Below are 15883 nucleotides of genomic sequence, written 5' to 3'. Positions count from 1 at the left end.
TGCTGATGTCTTTTGACACAGTAATTTAGTTTACTTTGAGTATATCCCCAGTAATGAGATTTCTGAATCTCATGGTCATTCTATTTTTTGTTTTCTGAGGAATCACAGTGTTTTCTGTAGTAGTTGTACTAATTAATGTACAATCTCACCCATAGTGGATAAGCAGTGATTCTAATTGATCTCTCATTCTGGTGGTGCCAGGATTACCTTGTGCCTTCAGTGGGATTTACATTTGGTCTTGGGAAAGAGGGAATGTATCTGAGCTACCTTTTGTTGCCAGGTTGTGATTCTGAAAATATTAAACCTGGATCATCTTTTATTTAGTGGGGAGATATACCCAGGTACTATGCCCTTCCTCTTGTCCTTTGGGTCCAAACATATTTATCTATCAGTTGATTTTTCTGAATTCTTCATAGATTCTTGCATTATTTTCAAAGTTTTATACTTACCAAGGAGAAGCAGGGAAAATAATTCTATGCCATATTTTCTCAATGCTAAATCTATAACCAATTTTTATTTGAAAATTTAAAATTATGAAGGGCAAAAAATATGTTCTTAATATTAACACTAACATTCTTATATTTACAGAAACAGCAAAAATGTAATTAAATATATAAAATATATTAAATATTGAGGCCAAAAGTTAAAAATTCAATTGTTTGGCACTAGAAAGAGAAATAAGAATGATGTAGTTCTTGTATTTAAAAACTCCAAGGCCATAGGAGATTTTATTTATATACATATGTTAAAATTTATGTATTCATATATATTTAAAGGATTTTTGAATTTGTGGATTTTGATATTTGAGTCTAGAGTACAGGGAGCCTCAGGATAAATCCCTTACAGATATTGGGGGGAGGGGGTCACCAACACTGGTTCTTATTTATGACAGAAAAGAATTTTTAGAAAAAAAAAATATATATATATTTATATATTAATTTTTTTTCCTGGTGGAATTATAAAAGTTTGTTAAAGCATTAGCAATATAATTGATGTTTTTAGAAGTGTACTTATTTTTTCAACAAAGAATAAATGAATGCTCTTGGAATTTTTCTCCAAAAAAATGAAATATTTAGAGATATACAGCAATGATTTTTGTCATACCCATATTTTTATATTTTAGCTATGCTGCTGGTATAAAGGATTTCAGCACTTGTAGTGTGGATAATTTTAAATATTTAACCTCAAAACATGGCCTTTCATGTCTTGAGAAGAATCCTTTTGATATGCCAGTTCAGGTAGAAGCACAAAGGAAAATATGTGGCAATGGAATAATAGAAGGTACTGAAGAATGTGATTGTGGCACTTCAAAGGTTAGTAGAATTTTTTTTTTCAAATTTTTCTCAGATTCTTATATTTGTGTATAATAGTAAGAAAACACACCAAAAAATCCTTTATCTTTTAGTAAGAAAGATTTAAAAAGGGCATTTTTGGAGGGGAAGATGGAAATCTTTATATGTCATAATTATATTTTTTGAAGAGAACAAATAGGTTTCTTAAATAATGCTTGCCTTCAGACATTATTTAGTGTATCAGCTAAAAATTTAATGACCACAAAGACTATCTAAGCTGTTGAACAACATGCTCTTAACAACAGCAGTAAGGGAAGTCTACAAGACCCCCAAAGAAAATAGACTATATCCAATAGAACAGCAAAATGTATTTCATAATATATACAGAAAAATTGTCCTATTTTCAAATAAAACCAATTAAAATATTCTCAAATTAAATCTATTATTTGTCTAAAATATAAAAATATAAAACAAAAATCATACCCAAGGATGAAAGTTAATAGAGGAACATCAGCAAGCTGGCAAATCAAAACTGCCTAATGGTTGTAACCCCCTATAAAAAGGAGGTCAGTGGCAAAAACACTGTGGAGCACAACTATTCAGTTTGACCACATAGAGACCATAAGGAAATACCTTGTCTCTGCTACAAAATAATACCACTTGGTATCATCTCAGAACCGGGAGTAACTCTTTCTTTCAGGTAAAATGTAAGCCAGGGGCTCCCACTGGCTCACACCACTGTTTCCAACACCTTCAGGTTTCATAAAGGATTATTCTGCAATATTGCAGTCCATGAACCCACATTGTGGTTTGTTCTCCATAATGCAATGCTAGAGCACTGTGGCATCTTGAAATCAGAGTCACTGAGAAAGTGCATGCTGCTTTGGTACCCAGTAGTTACATCATCTCTATGGTTCTACCATCATGAAACTATACTCCCACAGTAGTATGCAATTTTCCCAGCCAGGTGCTGCATCTCCTGGGTCTCCCAGGACCAAACTACCCAGGCAGCTTGAATAATTGTATATTAGAAATGAAGAAAGATCTAAAATTAATGATCTAAAGCTTCTGACTTAGGAAACTGCAAAAAGAATAGAAAGCTAAATCAAACCTAAGCCAAAAAATAGACATAAATATTAGAGCAAAAATCAATGATATTGAAAACAGGCAATCAATAGATAAAATCAGTGAAATCTAAAGGATCATGAGGATCTATATTGAAAACTTATATTCCAATAAATTGGAGAATTTAGAAGAAATGGACATAGTTTTAGACACATATTACATACTAAAGTTGAACCAAGAAGATATAGAAAACCTTAAAAAGCCTATAACAAGCTGTGAAGTTGAAGCCATAAATGAATGGACAAATTAATCAAATAGACATTCCTAAAAAGAAGAAATTCACATGGTCAATAAATATATTTAAAATGTTCAACACCTTTGGGCTGGGTTGTAGCTCAGTGGTAGAGCACTTGACTAGTATGTGTGAGGCACTGGGTTCCATTTTCAACATCACATATAAATAAAAAATAAATAAATGAATAAATGTTCATTAACAAGTATAAAAATATTTTGAAAAATCTTCAACATCTTTAGTAAATAGGCAAATGTAAATCAAAACTACAATGAGATTTCAACTCGTTCCTGTTAGAATGGAAATCAACAAAAATAGGAGTAATAATAAAAATTGGTGAATGTAGGGAGAAAAGAACACTTATACACTGCTGGTAGGATTGTAAATTAGTACAACCTGTATGGACATCAATATAGAGGTTTCCCAAAGAGATGGAATTGAACTACCATATGACCCAGGTGTACCACTCCTCAGCATTTATCCAAAAGAATTAGCATCATTATATCTAGTAATACATGCATATCCTTGTTATAATAGCATAATTCACAATAACCAACTATGGAATCAACCTCAGTGATGTTAATGGATGAATGTATAGAGAACATGTGGTACATATTCACAGTGGAGTTTTATTCAGCCATTAAGGAGAATGAGATTATGTCATTTGCAAGAAAATGGATGATATTAAGTGAAGTAAGCCAAATTCAGAATGTCAAGTGTTTTCTCTCATTTGTGAAAGATGAGAACAAGGAAAAGAAAAGTTGGGGGTGGGGAATCTGATGAAAATTGAAGGGAGATCAATAGAGTGAAGTAAAGTGACTAGGGGGAAGGAGGAATGGAGGGGAAAGGGAAAACAATGGGGAATGATATTGGCCAAATTTATATTGCTATATTGTGCATATATGAAAATAACCACACATTCCACCATTATGTATAATTATAATGCAATAATTGAAAATACTGAAGAAAATTGGCAAGAGAGAAACACCAAGTTATTTATAAATGTAAACCCATCAGAATACCATAAGATTTATGAGATGTAACTCTGAAGGTCAGGAGGGCAGGAAATGATGTATATAAAGCCATGAAAGAAAATAACTGACAACTTAAATTACCATATTCAGCAAATCCATCCTTCAGAATTGAAGAAGAAATAAAATACTTCCAAGATAAGCATAAACTTAAGGAATTAATAGTCACTAAAATAGTATTGAAGAAATTACTTAAAGGATTCTTACACACAGAAGGACACATACACAATTACAAGAACATAGGAGAGAATAATGCTCACTAGAGGAGTAGATTAGAAATGAGAAATAGAAAATCATCAAATATTACAGGAATTGGTACATACTTTTTAATAATAACCCTGTATGTAAATGGCCTTAATTCTCTAATTGAAAGAAACAGACTGGTGGAATAGATTAAAAAATAATATCCAACTCTTTATAACATGCAATAAATACACTTCTGGTGGTGCATACCTGTAACCCCAGTGGCTTGGGAGGCTGAGTCAGGAGGATCATGAGATAAAAGCCAGTGGGACCCTCTCTCTAAATAAAATACAAAATAGGGCTGGGGATCAGTGGTCAAGTGTTCCTGAGTTCAATCCCTAGTACCTACTCCATATAATAGTAATAAATACACCTCACCAAGATAGACGTACACAGACTGAAAGTGAAAGAATATAAAATGATACTCTATGCAAATGGAATCTGAAAGCAAGCAGGAGTAGCAACACTCATATCTAAGGAAGCAGACCAAAAACCAGCTGGGCAAACATGTCCCAATAACTCTGTGAAGTGTCTAGGACACATGGCAAGGAGATGTATTCTCCAAAGGGCTTGGGAGTCCCACTCCTTTGGTTGTGCTAGTTGTGCTCATGGCCTTCTTTCTTAGCCTGGCTGTCTCAGCAGCCAGCAGCTTTTCTTGGTATACAGTCTATGTTACTGGCATTTATTTATTCTTGGTGTCTGCATTCAAGCTTTGGCTTTACCTTCACAGCTATAGGCATTATGTTCTCATGGGAAACCCACAGGGATTTCCTGCTACACTTTGCTTCGCCTCCTAGGCCTTCCTTTGAAAAGGAACCTCAATGATCCCTAAGTTCAGAATTTTGCATCCCTGAAAAATAAGCCCCATAAGGATGGTCCAAAGTTCTTCTTCCAGGTTGTGAATTTATTCAGCCCCTGGGGATCATGACTGAAGCAGCTTCTGAATGCCTGGGCAGCTGAGCACAGTGAAAAAACTTCCTAGGCCCCCTGAGCAAGCAGGGTGCACCCATCATATCTTCTCAAAGGCGTTTTCCCTTGTACATACTTGAGCTTACAATAGGTATGGTCTTGTAAATTCCTGAGATGCCCTCAGCCATCTTTTTGTATTGTCTCTGAGAAAGTATTTAATACTTTTTTAGTGGCCATAATCTCTTCAAAAACCATCATTTTCTCAGTTCCAGTTTTACATGCATTTTTCAGGTCAAACTGCAAGTTTTTAATATCCTTTATTTATCCCTGCTTTCTGTTCCTATTTCTCACAGTAAATCTGGTTAAAAGATGCCAGCAAAATCTATACCACTGCATAGATACTGTGCTGCCTTAAAATTTTCTCAACTGACTAATTAGCCCATAGACAAAATCTTTGCCAGAATATGAGGGACTTCTAGTTCAGTTCCCAGTAGAAATCTCATTTTCCTCTGAAACCTCTTGAGCACAATCCACATTTCTACCTGTATTCTGGTCTTCTGAGCTCCCACCCGAATCACCTATTAAGCTCTGGTTACAAAATTCTAAGACTTCTCCAGCCTGCTTCTCCAAAGTTTCTCAAACTCTTCCCAAAAAAACTATCCCCAAATTCGTGTAAACTTTATATTCAGGTTAGTCACATCAGTGACTCTACTTCTTGATAATAATTTCTTTGCAAGTTCACTTTGTGTCATTGTAAACAAAATACCTGACTAGAAAAACTCAGAAGAGGGAATGTTTGTTTAGTCTCATGACTTTAGAGATACTTCCATTGCACTGGGCCCAAAGTGAGGCAGAACATCATGGTGGAAGGGGATGGCAGAGGATAGCTACTCAGGACATGATAGCCAAGAAGCAGAGAGAGCATAAAGGGAAGGGGATACATGGAAGATTAATCCTATAGGGCATACTTCCAGTGACTCACCTCCTTTGGACACAACCCACCTGCCAGTCCATTCAAACTAGGATGGGTTGATTAGGTTACAGCTCTTACAATACCTGTTAACATTTCTACACTAACACAGGTGATCTGAGGGGGATACCTCATATCCAAACCATAACAATCAAAGAAAAAAATTCTATTGAAAGCAATAAATGAAAGGAAGTGCTCATAGAGAGCTTGCTTGAATAAACTTTAAGTGGCCCCAAACGCACTTAGCACATGTGTGCACAGGCAGGCACACAAGCACACAAAATAGATACGAATGGATTATAACATACTGAATAAAATACAAAGCATATTTCTATAGTGATAGTAAAAAATGGGAGAATTCTTTTTTAACAAGAGAAAAAGCACAGAAACAATGACATGATCAGAAAAATCACCATAATGCACAGCCCAAAATTGTAATGAAGCAAGGTCCATCAATTGATAATAAAACTAACCGGATTAAAAAATTTAGAGAATATTTGACATGTCTCCAGTATATTCCCAGAGATTAATTTCTAATTATGAAGAATAAAAAGTATTGTTATAATGCAAAAATTAGTGGCAGTAATCTCCTGAGGAGAATACAATCTTAACCTTTCATTCAAGACTTGAGTAACTCATGATTTTTTTTAAAAAAAATTTTGCATTGTTGCTGATGAAGACTTTATAGTAGAAGTGATGTTCCCTCTTCTATCTTCTTCTTCACTTACTTTGTATTATTATCTCTCTCAATTTGCATTTTACTGAATAATTTAAAGTCATTTTCTATCTTGTTATTGTCAATTAAGTATATATTTATAGGTTAAAAATTCTTTACATTGATTTATGTCATGTGAAGCTCAACCTACATATTACCTGCCAATAACTATATATTTCTTCTTAAGAATTGCATTGTTTATTTTTAAAATCCTTTTGATATGTTTTGATAGCCTCTTATTACTCATGTATATGATTCTATTAAATTTTTATCAATAGTTCTTTATGTTTGATGCATATTAATTATGCAGAATGAGACTATACATGTAGCATATCTGTACATACAGAAAATCATAATTTGATCAACTTCACTTTACAATCCCTCTCCCATTCTTTCTTCCTCCCTCTCCAGGATTTCTTTTATCTACCCTACCAGTTTCCTAATTTAATGGAGTCTCTTTTCTTTTTTTTCCCCTTCTAAATTCCACATATGATGAAAAACATATGATACTTTTTGCTCTGAGTTTGGTTTATTTTGCATAATTAGCATTAGGGTGTTCATTTCCTGCAAATGGCAAATGTCATTCTTTTTATGACTGAATAAAACTCCATTGTGTATATATTTCACATTTTATTTATGCATTCATTAAGTGACACACATAGACTGGTGTTCTATAGCTTGGCTATTGTGAATTGTGCTGCTATAAACATGGATCTGTATATATCTATAAACTATGCTGCCTCTAATTCTTTTAATAAATACTGAGAAATGCATAAGTGGATCATATTGTGTCTTTATTTTCAGTTTTTGAGGAACATGTGTATTGATTTCTACAGTGACTGTATAAATTTTACATAGTGTATAAGATTTCCTTTCCCCTAATACATACTTTCCAGCATGTATTTTTGTTTGTATCCTTGGAGCTTGTCATTCAGAATAAGATGCATTTCAGTGCAGTTTTGATCTTCATTTCCATCATGTCTAAAGAAGCTCAATTTTGTTTTATGGAATTATTAGCCATTGTACATTTTTTTAAATTGGAACATCATGCACTGATTTAATGTTGGCAAGAACAAGAAGCTTTATAGCAGGTGAAAGAACCAACATACTGCATTAAATTGAATATTAACCTAAGTAACTGTAATTTTACAAATTCTCCAATTTCATAACTTGCTTCTGAATACATTTTAGCCTCATTTTTTAAATTAAATGCCTATTCATCAAAGCTTATGGACAAACATATCTATGCAAATTTACACCCTAGAATACCAGAGTAAACAGGAGATATTATTCAAAGATAAATAAGTTCTATTCTTTTCATCATCTGTGTGGTCAGGTTGCAAAGGACATACTTTTCTCTTTGCTCTTCCTAATCCACTTCTTCCTACCTTTTCAAGAATCTGATTCTCTTTCTCAGAATCTTTAGGGGGACAATCTGAAGAATTCTCCAATTCCTTTTTGCCACTTGGGAGTTGGATGTACACAAACTGGATTTCCTCCTACATACTTACTTTCAGCTTTTCTTGGTGAAAGCCATGTAGAATTAGTAGCAGAGGTGGAGGAACCAAGGACCATTTGGGGGCTGGAGAAGCCACTACTTTTCTGTAGGTGCCTGGGACACTGTCTGCTTTAGTTCCTACCATTTTCAAATGGGAAGAGATGAGACAAATGCAGATTCCCAGCCAAAGGGTGTTTCAGAGGACAAGGACCTCCACTTGCACTTTTAAGAAATGTTTGTTTAGTTCATTTGTCCATTTATTGAAAAATTTTCTATTTATTTAGTTCATTTGAAAACTTGTTAAATTTATTTATAATACACACATACATATGCATATATACTTGTATATATATGTATATATACTTGGTACCAAATTTTTGAGTAATTTTGATATTCTTGGTATCAATACTTTTTCATAAGATTAGCTGCAGATATTTTTTTCTCTCTCATTAGGCTATCTTCATACTGTTCTTTCCTTTTTTTTGTAGATGCCTTTCAATTTGATGCCATACTATTGATTCTTGGTATTATTAATTATTATTATTATTATTATTATTATTATTATTATTAGTAGTAGTAGTAGTAGTAGTAGTAGTAGTATTTATTTGGTCCTAGGGATTGAACCCAGGGGCATTTCACCACTGAGCCACATCCATAGTGCTTTTTATTTATTTTTTTATTTTAAGACAGGGTTTCATTAAGTTGTTTAGGGCCTTGCTAAGTTGCAGAGAATGATCTCAAACTGTGATCCTCCTGCTTCAGCCTCCTGAGTAACTGGGATTAAAGGTACTTTCTACCATTCTCTCTTGGTATTGTTTCTTGAGCTACAGAAGACCTATTAACTCTAGGACACCTATTCAGGAAGTCATTGCATCTGCATATATATGAGCCAAGGAATCCTGAGCAAAAAGATTAAAGTTGGAGGCCCTAAGATACCAATTTCCAATTCTACTACGGAGAATAAAATAATAATAATAATAATAATAATAATAATAATAATAACAACAACAACATGTTACTGCATAAAAATAGACTAGTAGGCCAATGGAATAAAATAGGAGACACAGAGAGAAAACAACACAGTCATTTGATTCTTGACAAAAGTGCTAAAAAATATATGTTGAAGCCAGCCTCTAGCAAATGCTGCTGGAAAAGTGGATATTCATATGTTTCAATTAAAAATGGATCCAAAACCTTAGATTAAGAATAGAAACTTTTCAATTTCTAGAAGTAAATAATGGAGAAGTACCCCTCTGCCTTCTTCAATGATTCACTGTTCATGTAAAAGTGTGCTATTCAGTTTCTACAATTTTGCTTGCCATTGATTTGTAGTTTTACACTATTGTGATTAGAGAAGATTCAGAATCTTATTCAATTGTTAAACATTAAATCTTGCTTTGAGACCTAATATATTTTCTATACTAGAATATTTCCATGTACTGATGAAAATAATGTACATTCTGCAGCCATTAGATGTCTGTTAAGTTTTTAAATCTATACTTAATAATTTAACTTTGAATTTTCTTGTTGATTTCTTTTTTTTGTCTATATTCTCTATGTGTTGGTGAGTGTTACAATAAAGTTCCCTAATATTGTTATTGTTTGGGAGCTAATCTCTCTGTTAGTAGTGTTTATTTTATAAAATTGGGTGCTACAATGTTCAGTTTATATGTATTTATAATCACTTTATCTTGATGAATTGTTCCTCTGGTAAATATATGCTGACATTCTTTGTCCTCTTACCATTTTTTTTGTATGAAAATCTATTTTTTTGGATGTTAACTATTGCTGCCTGCTTTCAGATTTCATTTGCTTGTAATATATTTTTTCATCTTTTCACTTTGAATCTGTGTAGGTTGTTACAGGAGAGGTGAATTTCCTGTAGACAGAATGGTTTTGGGTCTTGTTTTATAATCCACTTGGTCATTCTATGTCTTTTAATTGGGGAATTAATATCATATTTAGAGTTATTATCAAAGTTTATGGACTTGTTTCTGTTATTTTGTTGATTTTCTTTTGGTTGTTTTCAATATTCTTTTTTAATTTCTTTCTCTTTTCTTTGAGATTTGATGTTTTACTGTACTGATAATTTTTGTCCTTTCTTAATTCTTATTTCCATCTCCACCTTTCCAGTGGAATGTATTTTTTTTTACAAGATCTCATGATTATGCTTATCTTTCTTCTTGGCATGGGATTCTGTTCAGCATCCACTATAATACTGTTTTTTTTAAAAATATATATTTTTAGACATTGATGGACATTTATTTTATTGATTTATTTTTATGTGGTGCCGAGAATCAAACCCAGTGTTTCACACATGCTAGGAAAAGGTTCTACCACTGAGCTACAACCCCAGCCCTGTTTTAATGGTCATGAATTCTCTTATTTTGTGCTTATCTGGGAAGGTATCTATCTTTTAATTCTAAAGGTTGGCCTTGCTGACTGTGGTAATTTTGCTTGGTAGCTGTTTTCTTTATGGAATTAAAATACAGCATTTCATGCCCTTCTGGTCTTTAGGTCCTCTACTGAGAAGTTTTTTGTTAGGTTTTTGGGTTCTCCATTAAATATGATTTGGCACTTCTTTCTTGCAGAGTTTTACATTCTTTCTTTGTTTAGTGCCTCTATTTTGCCATCTTGCTCTCAGGACTTGTTTTGATTTTGTTTGTTTGTAAATGGTTCTTCATCTGTTTTGATTTGATGAGTTTTTCCCCCCAAGGATGTGTGCTTAACTTTGTTATTGTTTCACTTTCTGATATAACAGGATGTTCTTCCTTCTTTGCCACATATGTATTCATATTCTTCACTCAAAGAAACATGTAGAGGACTTGATATTATAACTTCATGATAATCTTTGGACACAAAAATACATTTGCAGAGTCTATGGAGTACCTTTGGGAGAACCTAAAAGTTAGTAATTTCTAAGAAAGGGAAAGTTTAAAAGAAACAAGAAAATACATCATTTTAAAAGGAATAATCATAATATTCATGATTGAATCTTCCAGAAACAATAACCAAATCCAGAAAACAATAACATATCATTAAAATGTTAAAAAAATTACCAGCCATTCTAAAATATCATCCTCATGAAAATATTACCTAAGAAATAAGGTATAAAAGTTATTTTCAGCAGAATTAAAAACTGAGAGAACTCATCACCAGCAGAATGCTACTAAAAGGAAATACTAAAGGTATTTCTAGAATTTCCAGTTGCTGGAAGAAAATAATCTTAGATGGAAGAATGATAATACAAGTAGAAGTGAAAAAGTAAAAGGGTAAATGTGTGACAAGTTTAATTGAAAGCATAATATGCAAAATATTAATTACTTCAAATAATTAAAGTTGTAATTAATTGCAAGGCACCAATAGCATATAATTGAAGAGGACCTTATTTTAAGGTATTTGTATTATACAAGAGGAAACTAAAAGCGTTAAATTTCATTATACTTAAGGAAGCTTGTTAGAAACATGAGGAAATGACAAAGCTGTTAACAACATGTTATATATAAATTTTAACTTGATAAAGAAGAAAAATGCAAAAATTCAAGCAAGGAAAGAAAGAAAGTAAAAACATATATGCACACAAAGTTAGAAGACATAAAATAGAAGGATGTTTGATTGAATCAAAGTTTCTCAGTAATTATATGAAATATAATAGGCAATAAGTTTGTCAGATTGAACAGATAAAAACTAATAAATTGGCTTGGTGCAATGGTGGCACATGCCTGAAATATCAGCAGCTTGGGAGGCTGAGGCAGGGGAATCGGGAGTTCAAAGCCAGCCTCAGCAATTTAGCGAGGTACTAAGCAACTCAGTGAGACCCTGTCTCTAATAAAACACAAAATAGGTCTAGGGTTGTGACTCGGTGGTTGAGTTCCCCTGAGTTCAATCTCTGGTACCTTTCCCCCCCCCCCAAAAAAAAATCCCTACTAAATCCAGTTGTTTTCTACTAATAAGAGACATACTTTATTTATAAGAGCATACACTGTTGAAGGTAATGATAAAGGATAAATTAGGCAAACATAAACCAAATGTAGTTATAGCTACACTAGTATCATATAAAAAATGTATTCAGTCATCAGATAAATGAAGTAAGATGTATTTTAGAGATGAAGAGTTATTTCATAATGTTAAAAGCAATAATAAAACATACAACATTTTCTACTGTAAATCCACAGAGCCAACTGATTCTATCAGAATGCTTTTGTTGATTTTTCAAAACATTGTATTTGTGTTAAGATAGCATTTAATTTGGGGACACAATGATGATTTCATAAATGGAGACACATTCCAGTTAGCTCTTTCTTGGATAAATTTATTATTTTTATATTTGGTATATTAATCATTGATGAATTGTATTTATTAAGCTAAACTTTTCACCATCAGCCTTAAGACAATTTTAAAAAATCCATAAATTAAGCCCTGATTTATAGCATTTGCAAAATGCTTTTCTATAAACTTTCAACTTGTTGATTTCAGCTGACAAGTGCAATACTATTGATTTCAGAGTTGGAAAGACGTCAGCAGAAGCAAGAAATCATACAGTATTTGTACCAAAAATAGATAATAGGAATAATTTCAAGAGCACAGTTAAAAGTGAAATGTATGAAAATAATTAAGACATGATAAATTTCAATATTTCCCACATTGTTTTTAATAAAATTTATTTAATTTTAAGTTAATAGAATTTATTTTTAAATTATGTGTTTGTTAGAAACCAGCTAAAAATATTCCTGAAAATTGAAGCCCCTACAAAGCCACAACAGACTCCATCCATCACACTGGAACACACACTAATTCCATATTTAAATGCATGTAAATATAGTTTAAAATATTTTACAGCAAAACTTCACTAATGAGAAAAATAGAAAAGGTACAAGCATAGTAGGATTTATAAACAATAGAAAAAGTGACACCAGTCTGTGCGGGTCTCAGGTGCACAGCAGGCCCCTCCCCCCAGTGGAACAGACACCCACCAGAGCCTAGCCTCTGGCACAGGACCACCCCTTCTGACCAGTGGACTACCATGGGAGGTCAAGCCCAGAGGCCCAGATCCACCCATCCCAACTTAAGCAGGTCCCAGACCCAGGATGCAATAGCATTCATTGAGGGACACAAGTAGCGTCTGGAAGCTCAGCATCAAGGTGTGAGGTACAGACAATTTGTACGGGTACTAAAAAATATAGGATAAGGATGAACTACAAAATATGGGTAAGAAACTAATATCTCAGATACACACTACAAGAAAGGAAGACAAATACAACATGAAAAAACAAGGGAGGAAAGTGCCCCAAACAATCCAGGACACTACAATAACAGAACCAATGGATAGTGAAGTTGATGATATGTCAGAGAAGGAGTTCAGAAGGTTCATAATTAAAATGATCTGTGAATTAAAGAATGACCTAAATGAGCAAATACAGGAACAAATTGATCACTCCAATGATGAAATAAGAGCAAATACAGGTAGCAAAAGATTACTTCAAGAGAGAGATACTCTGGAAAAAAAAAAAAAGAAGAACCAGTCAGAAATCCTCGAAATGAAGGACACAATAAATCAAATAAAAAACTCAATATAAAGCATTACCAACAGACTAGATCACTTGGAAGAACATCAGATAATGAAGACAAAGTATACAATCTGCAAAATACAGTTGATTACACAGTGAAGATAGTTAGAAACCATGAACTGAACATCTAAAAGTTATTATGATAGAGGAAGGCACAGAGTTTCAAACCAAAGGAATGCACAATCTCTTCAATGAGATAATATCAGAAAATTTCCCAAGCATGAAGAATGAATTAGAGAACCAATTATAAGAGGCTTATAGGACATCAAATGTACAAAATTACAACAGATCTATCAAGGCACAATGAAAATGCCTAGCATACAGAATAAGGATAGAATCTTAAAAGCCACAAAAGAGAGGAATTAGATCACATATAGGGAGAGACCAATTGGTATCTCAGCAGATTTTTCAACCCAGACCCTCAGAGCCAGGAGATCGTGGAACAACATATACCAAGCTCTGAAAGAAAATGGGTGCCAACAACCAAGAATCTTATATCAAGAAAAACTAAAGCTTTAAATTTGATGATGAAATAAAAACCTTCTATGATAAACAGAAGTTAAAAGAATTTACAACTAGAAATCCTGCACTACAGAACATCCTCAGCAAAATATTCCAAGAAGAGGAAATGAAAAACAATGATGAAAATCAGCAGAGGGAGGGATTACACTAAAGGAAAATCTAATCAGAGGAGAAACCAAGTCATGTTAAATACCAAAAATAAACAGAGATGGCTGGGAATATAAATCATGTCTCAATAATAATCCTGAATAATATTAATGGCCTAAACTTACCAATCAAAAGACATAGACCTAACAATATGCTGCAATGAAGAGACTCATAGAAAAAGACATCCATAGACTGAAGTGAAGGGTTGGGAAAAATCATATCACTCACATGGACTGCAGAAGCAAGCAGGGGTTTCCATCCTCATATAAAATAATATAGACTTCAACCTAGAGTCAATAAGAAAGTTTAATGAAGGGCACTACATACTGCTCAAGGGCCATACAGCAACAAGACTTAACAATTTAAATATATATGCCCCAAACTATGGAGCATCTATGTTCATTAAACAAACTCTTCTCAAGTTCAAGAGTCAAATAGACCACAACACAATAATTTTGGGTGACTTTAACACACCTCTTTCATCGCTGGACAGTTATTCCAAACAAAAGAATAAAGAAACTATAGAACTCAGTAATACAATCAATAACTTAGACTTAACTGACATATATAGAGTATTTCATCCTTCAATGAGAATACACTTTCTTCTCAGCAGCACATGGATCCTTCTCTACAATAGATCATGTACTATGCAATGGGTTACAGAAGACATCAATGAGTAGATTAAAAAGTTTTTAGAGGTAAATGAGAACGCAGATATGGCATATAGAAATCTCTGGGACACTATGAAAGCAATTCTAAGAGGAAAGTTCATTGCATGGAGTTCATTCCTTAAAAGAAGAGTCAACAAATAAATGACTTAACATTACATCTAAGAGCCCTAGAAAAAGAGAGAAAATCTACACCAAAAGCAGCAGAAGACAGAAAATAGTTAAAATCAGAGCTGAAATCAATGAAATTGAACAAAAGAAACAATTGAAAAAATTGTCAGAAAAAAGTTGTTTCTTTGAAAATAAATAAATAAAATTGTTAACATGCTAACATGCTAACAAAGAGAAGGAAAGCGAAAACTAAAACATGACCCTTAAACATGCTAACAAAGAGAAGGAAAGAGAAAACTCAAATCACAAACATATGCAATAAAAAGGAAATATCAAAAAAGACACAACAGAAATACAGAAGATAATTAGAAATTATTTTGAAAACTTGTACTCTAATAAAATAGAAAATTTTGAAGGCATCAACGAATTTCTAGAGTCATATAATTTGCCCAAATTGAATCAGGATGATATACAGAATTTAAACAGATCAATTTCAAGTGATGAAATAGCAGATGCCATCAAAAGTCTACCAACCAAGAAAAGCCCTGGACCAGACAGATACACAGCCAAGTTCTACAAGACCTTTAAAGAAGAATTAATACCAATGCCTTTCAATTTATTTCAGGAAATAGAAAAAGAGGCAGCACTTCTGAATTCATTCTATGAGGCCAATATCACTCTGATTCCAAAAATCAGGCAAAGACACATGAAAAAAAGAAGACTTCAAATCAATATCTCTAATGAACATAGATGCAAAAATTCTCAATAAATTCTGGCAAATTGAACACAAAAACATATCAAAAAGATTGTGCACCACTATAATGTGGGATTCACCCCAGGGATGCAAGTTTGT

The 15883-nt window shown here is 33.1% G+C and overlaps 1 protein-coding gene and 1 pseudogene across 1 annotated transcript in view; one reads left to right on the top strand and one right to left on the bottom strand.

Moving 5' to 3' along the window:
* Positions 1-15883, top strand: part of LOC114095858 (disintegrin and metalloproteinase domain-containing protein 5-like) — a 98833-nt gene that overhangs the window by 27086 nt on the left and 55864 nt on the right. Inside the window, exon 12 of the mRNA XM_071609217.1 lies at positions 1124-1313. Coding sequence (XP_071465318.1) covers positions 1124-1313 — 190 coding nt within the window. The remainder of the gene's footprint in view (positions 1-1123; positions 1314-15883) is intronic.
* Positions 7771-8160, bottom strand: LOC114095835 (PCNA-associated factor pseudogene; annotated as a pseudogene).

Source organism: Marmota flaviventris, chromosome 3, assembly GCF_047511675.1.
Source record: "Marmota flaviventris isolate mMarFla1 chromosome 3, mMarFla1.hap1, whole genome shotgun sequence".
Lineage (NCBI taxonomy): Eukaryota > Metazoa > Chordata > Mammalia > Rodentia > Sciuridae > Marmota > Marmota flaviventris.
Note: the sequence above shows the minus strand (reverse complement) of the source record. Positions and strands in the feature narration are given on the sequence as shown.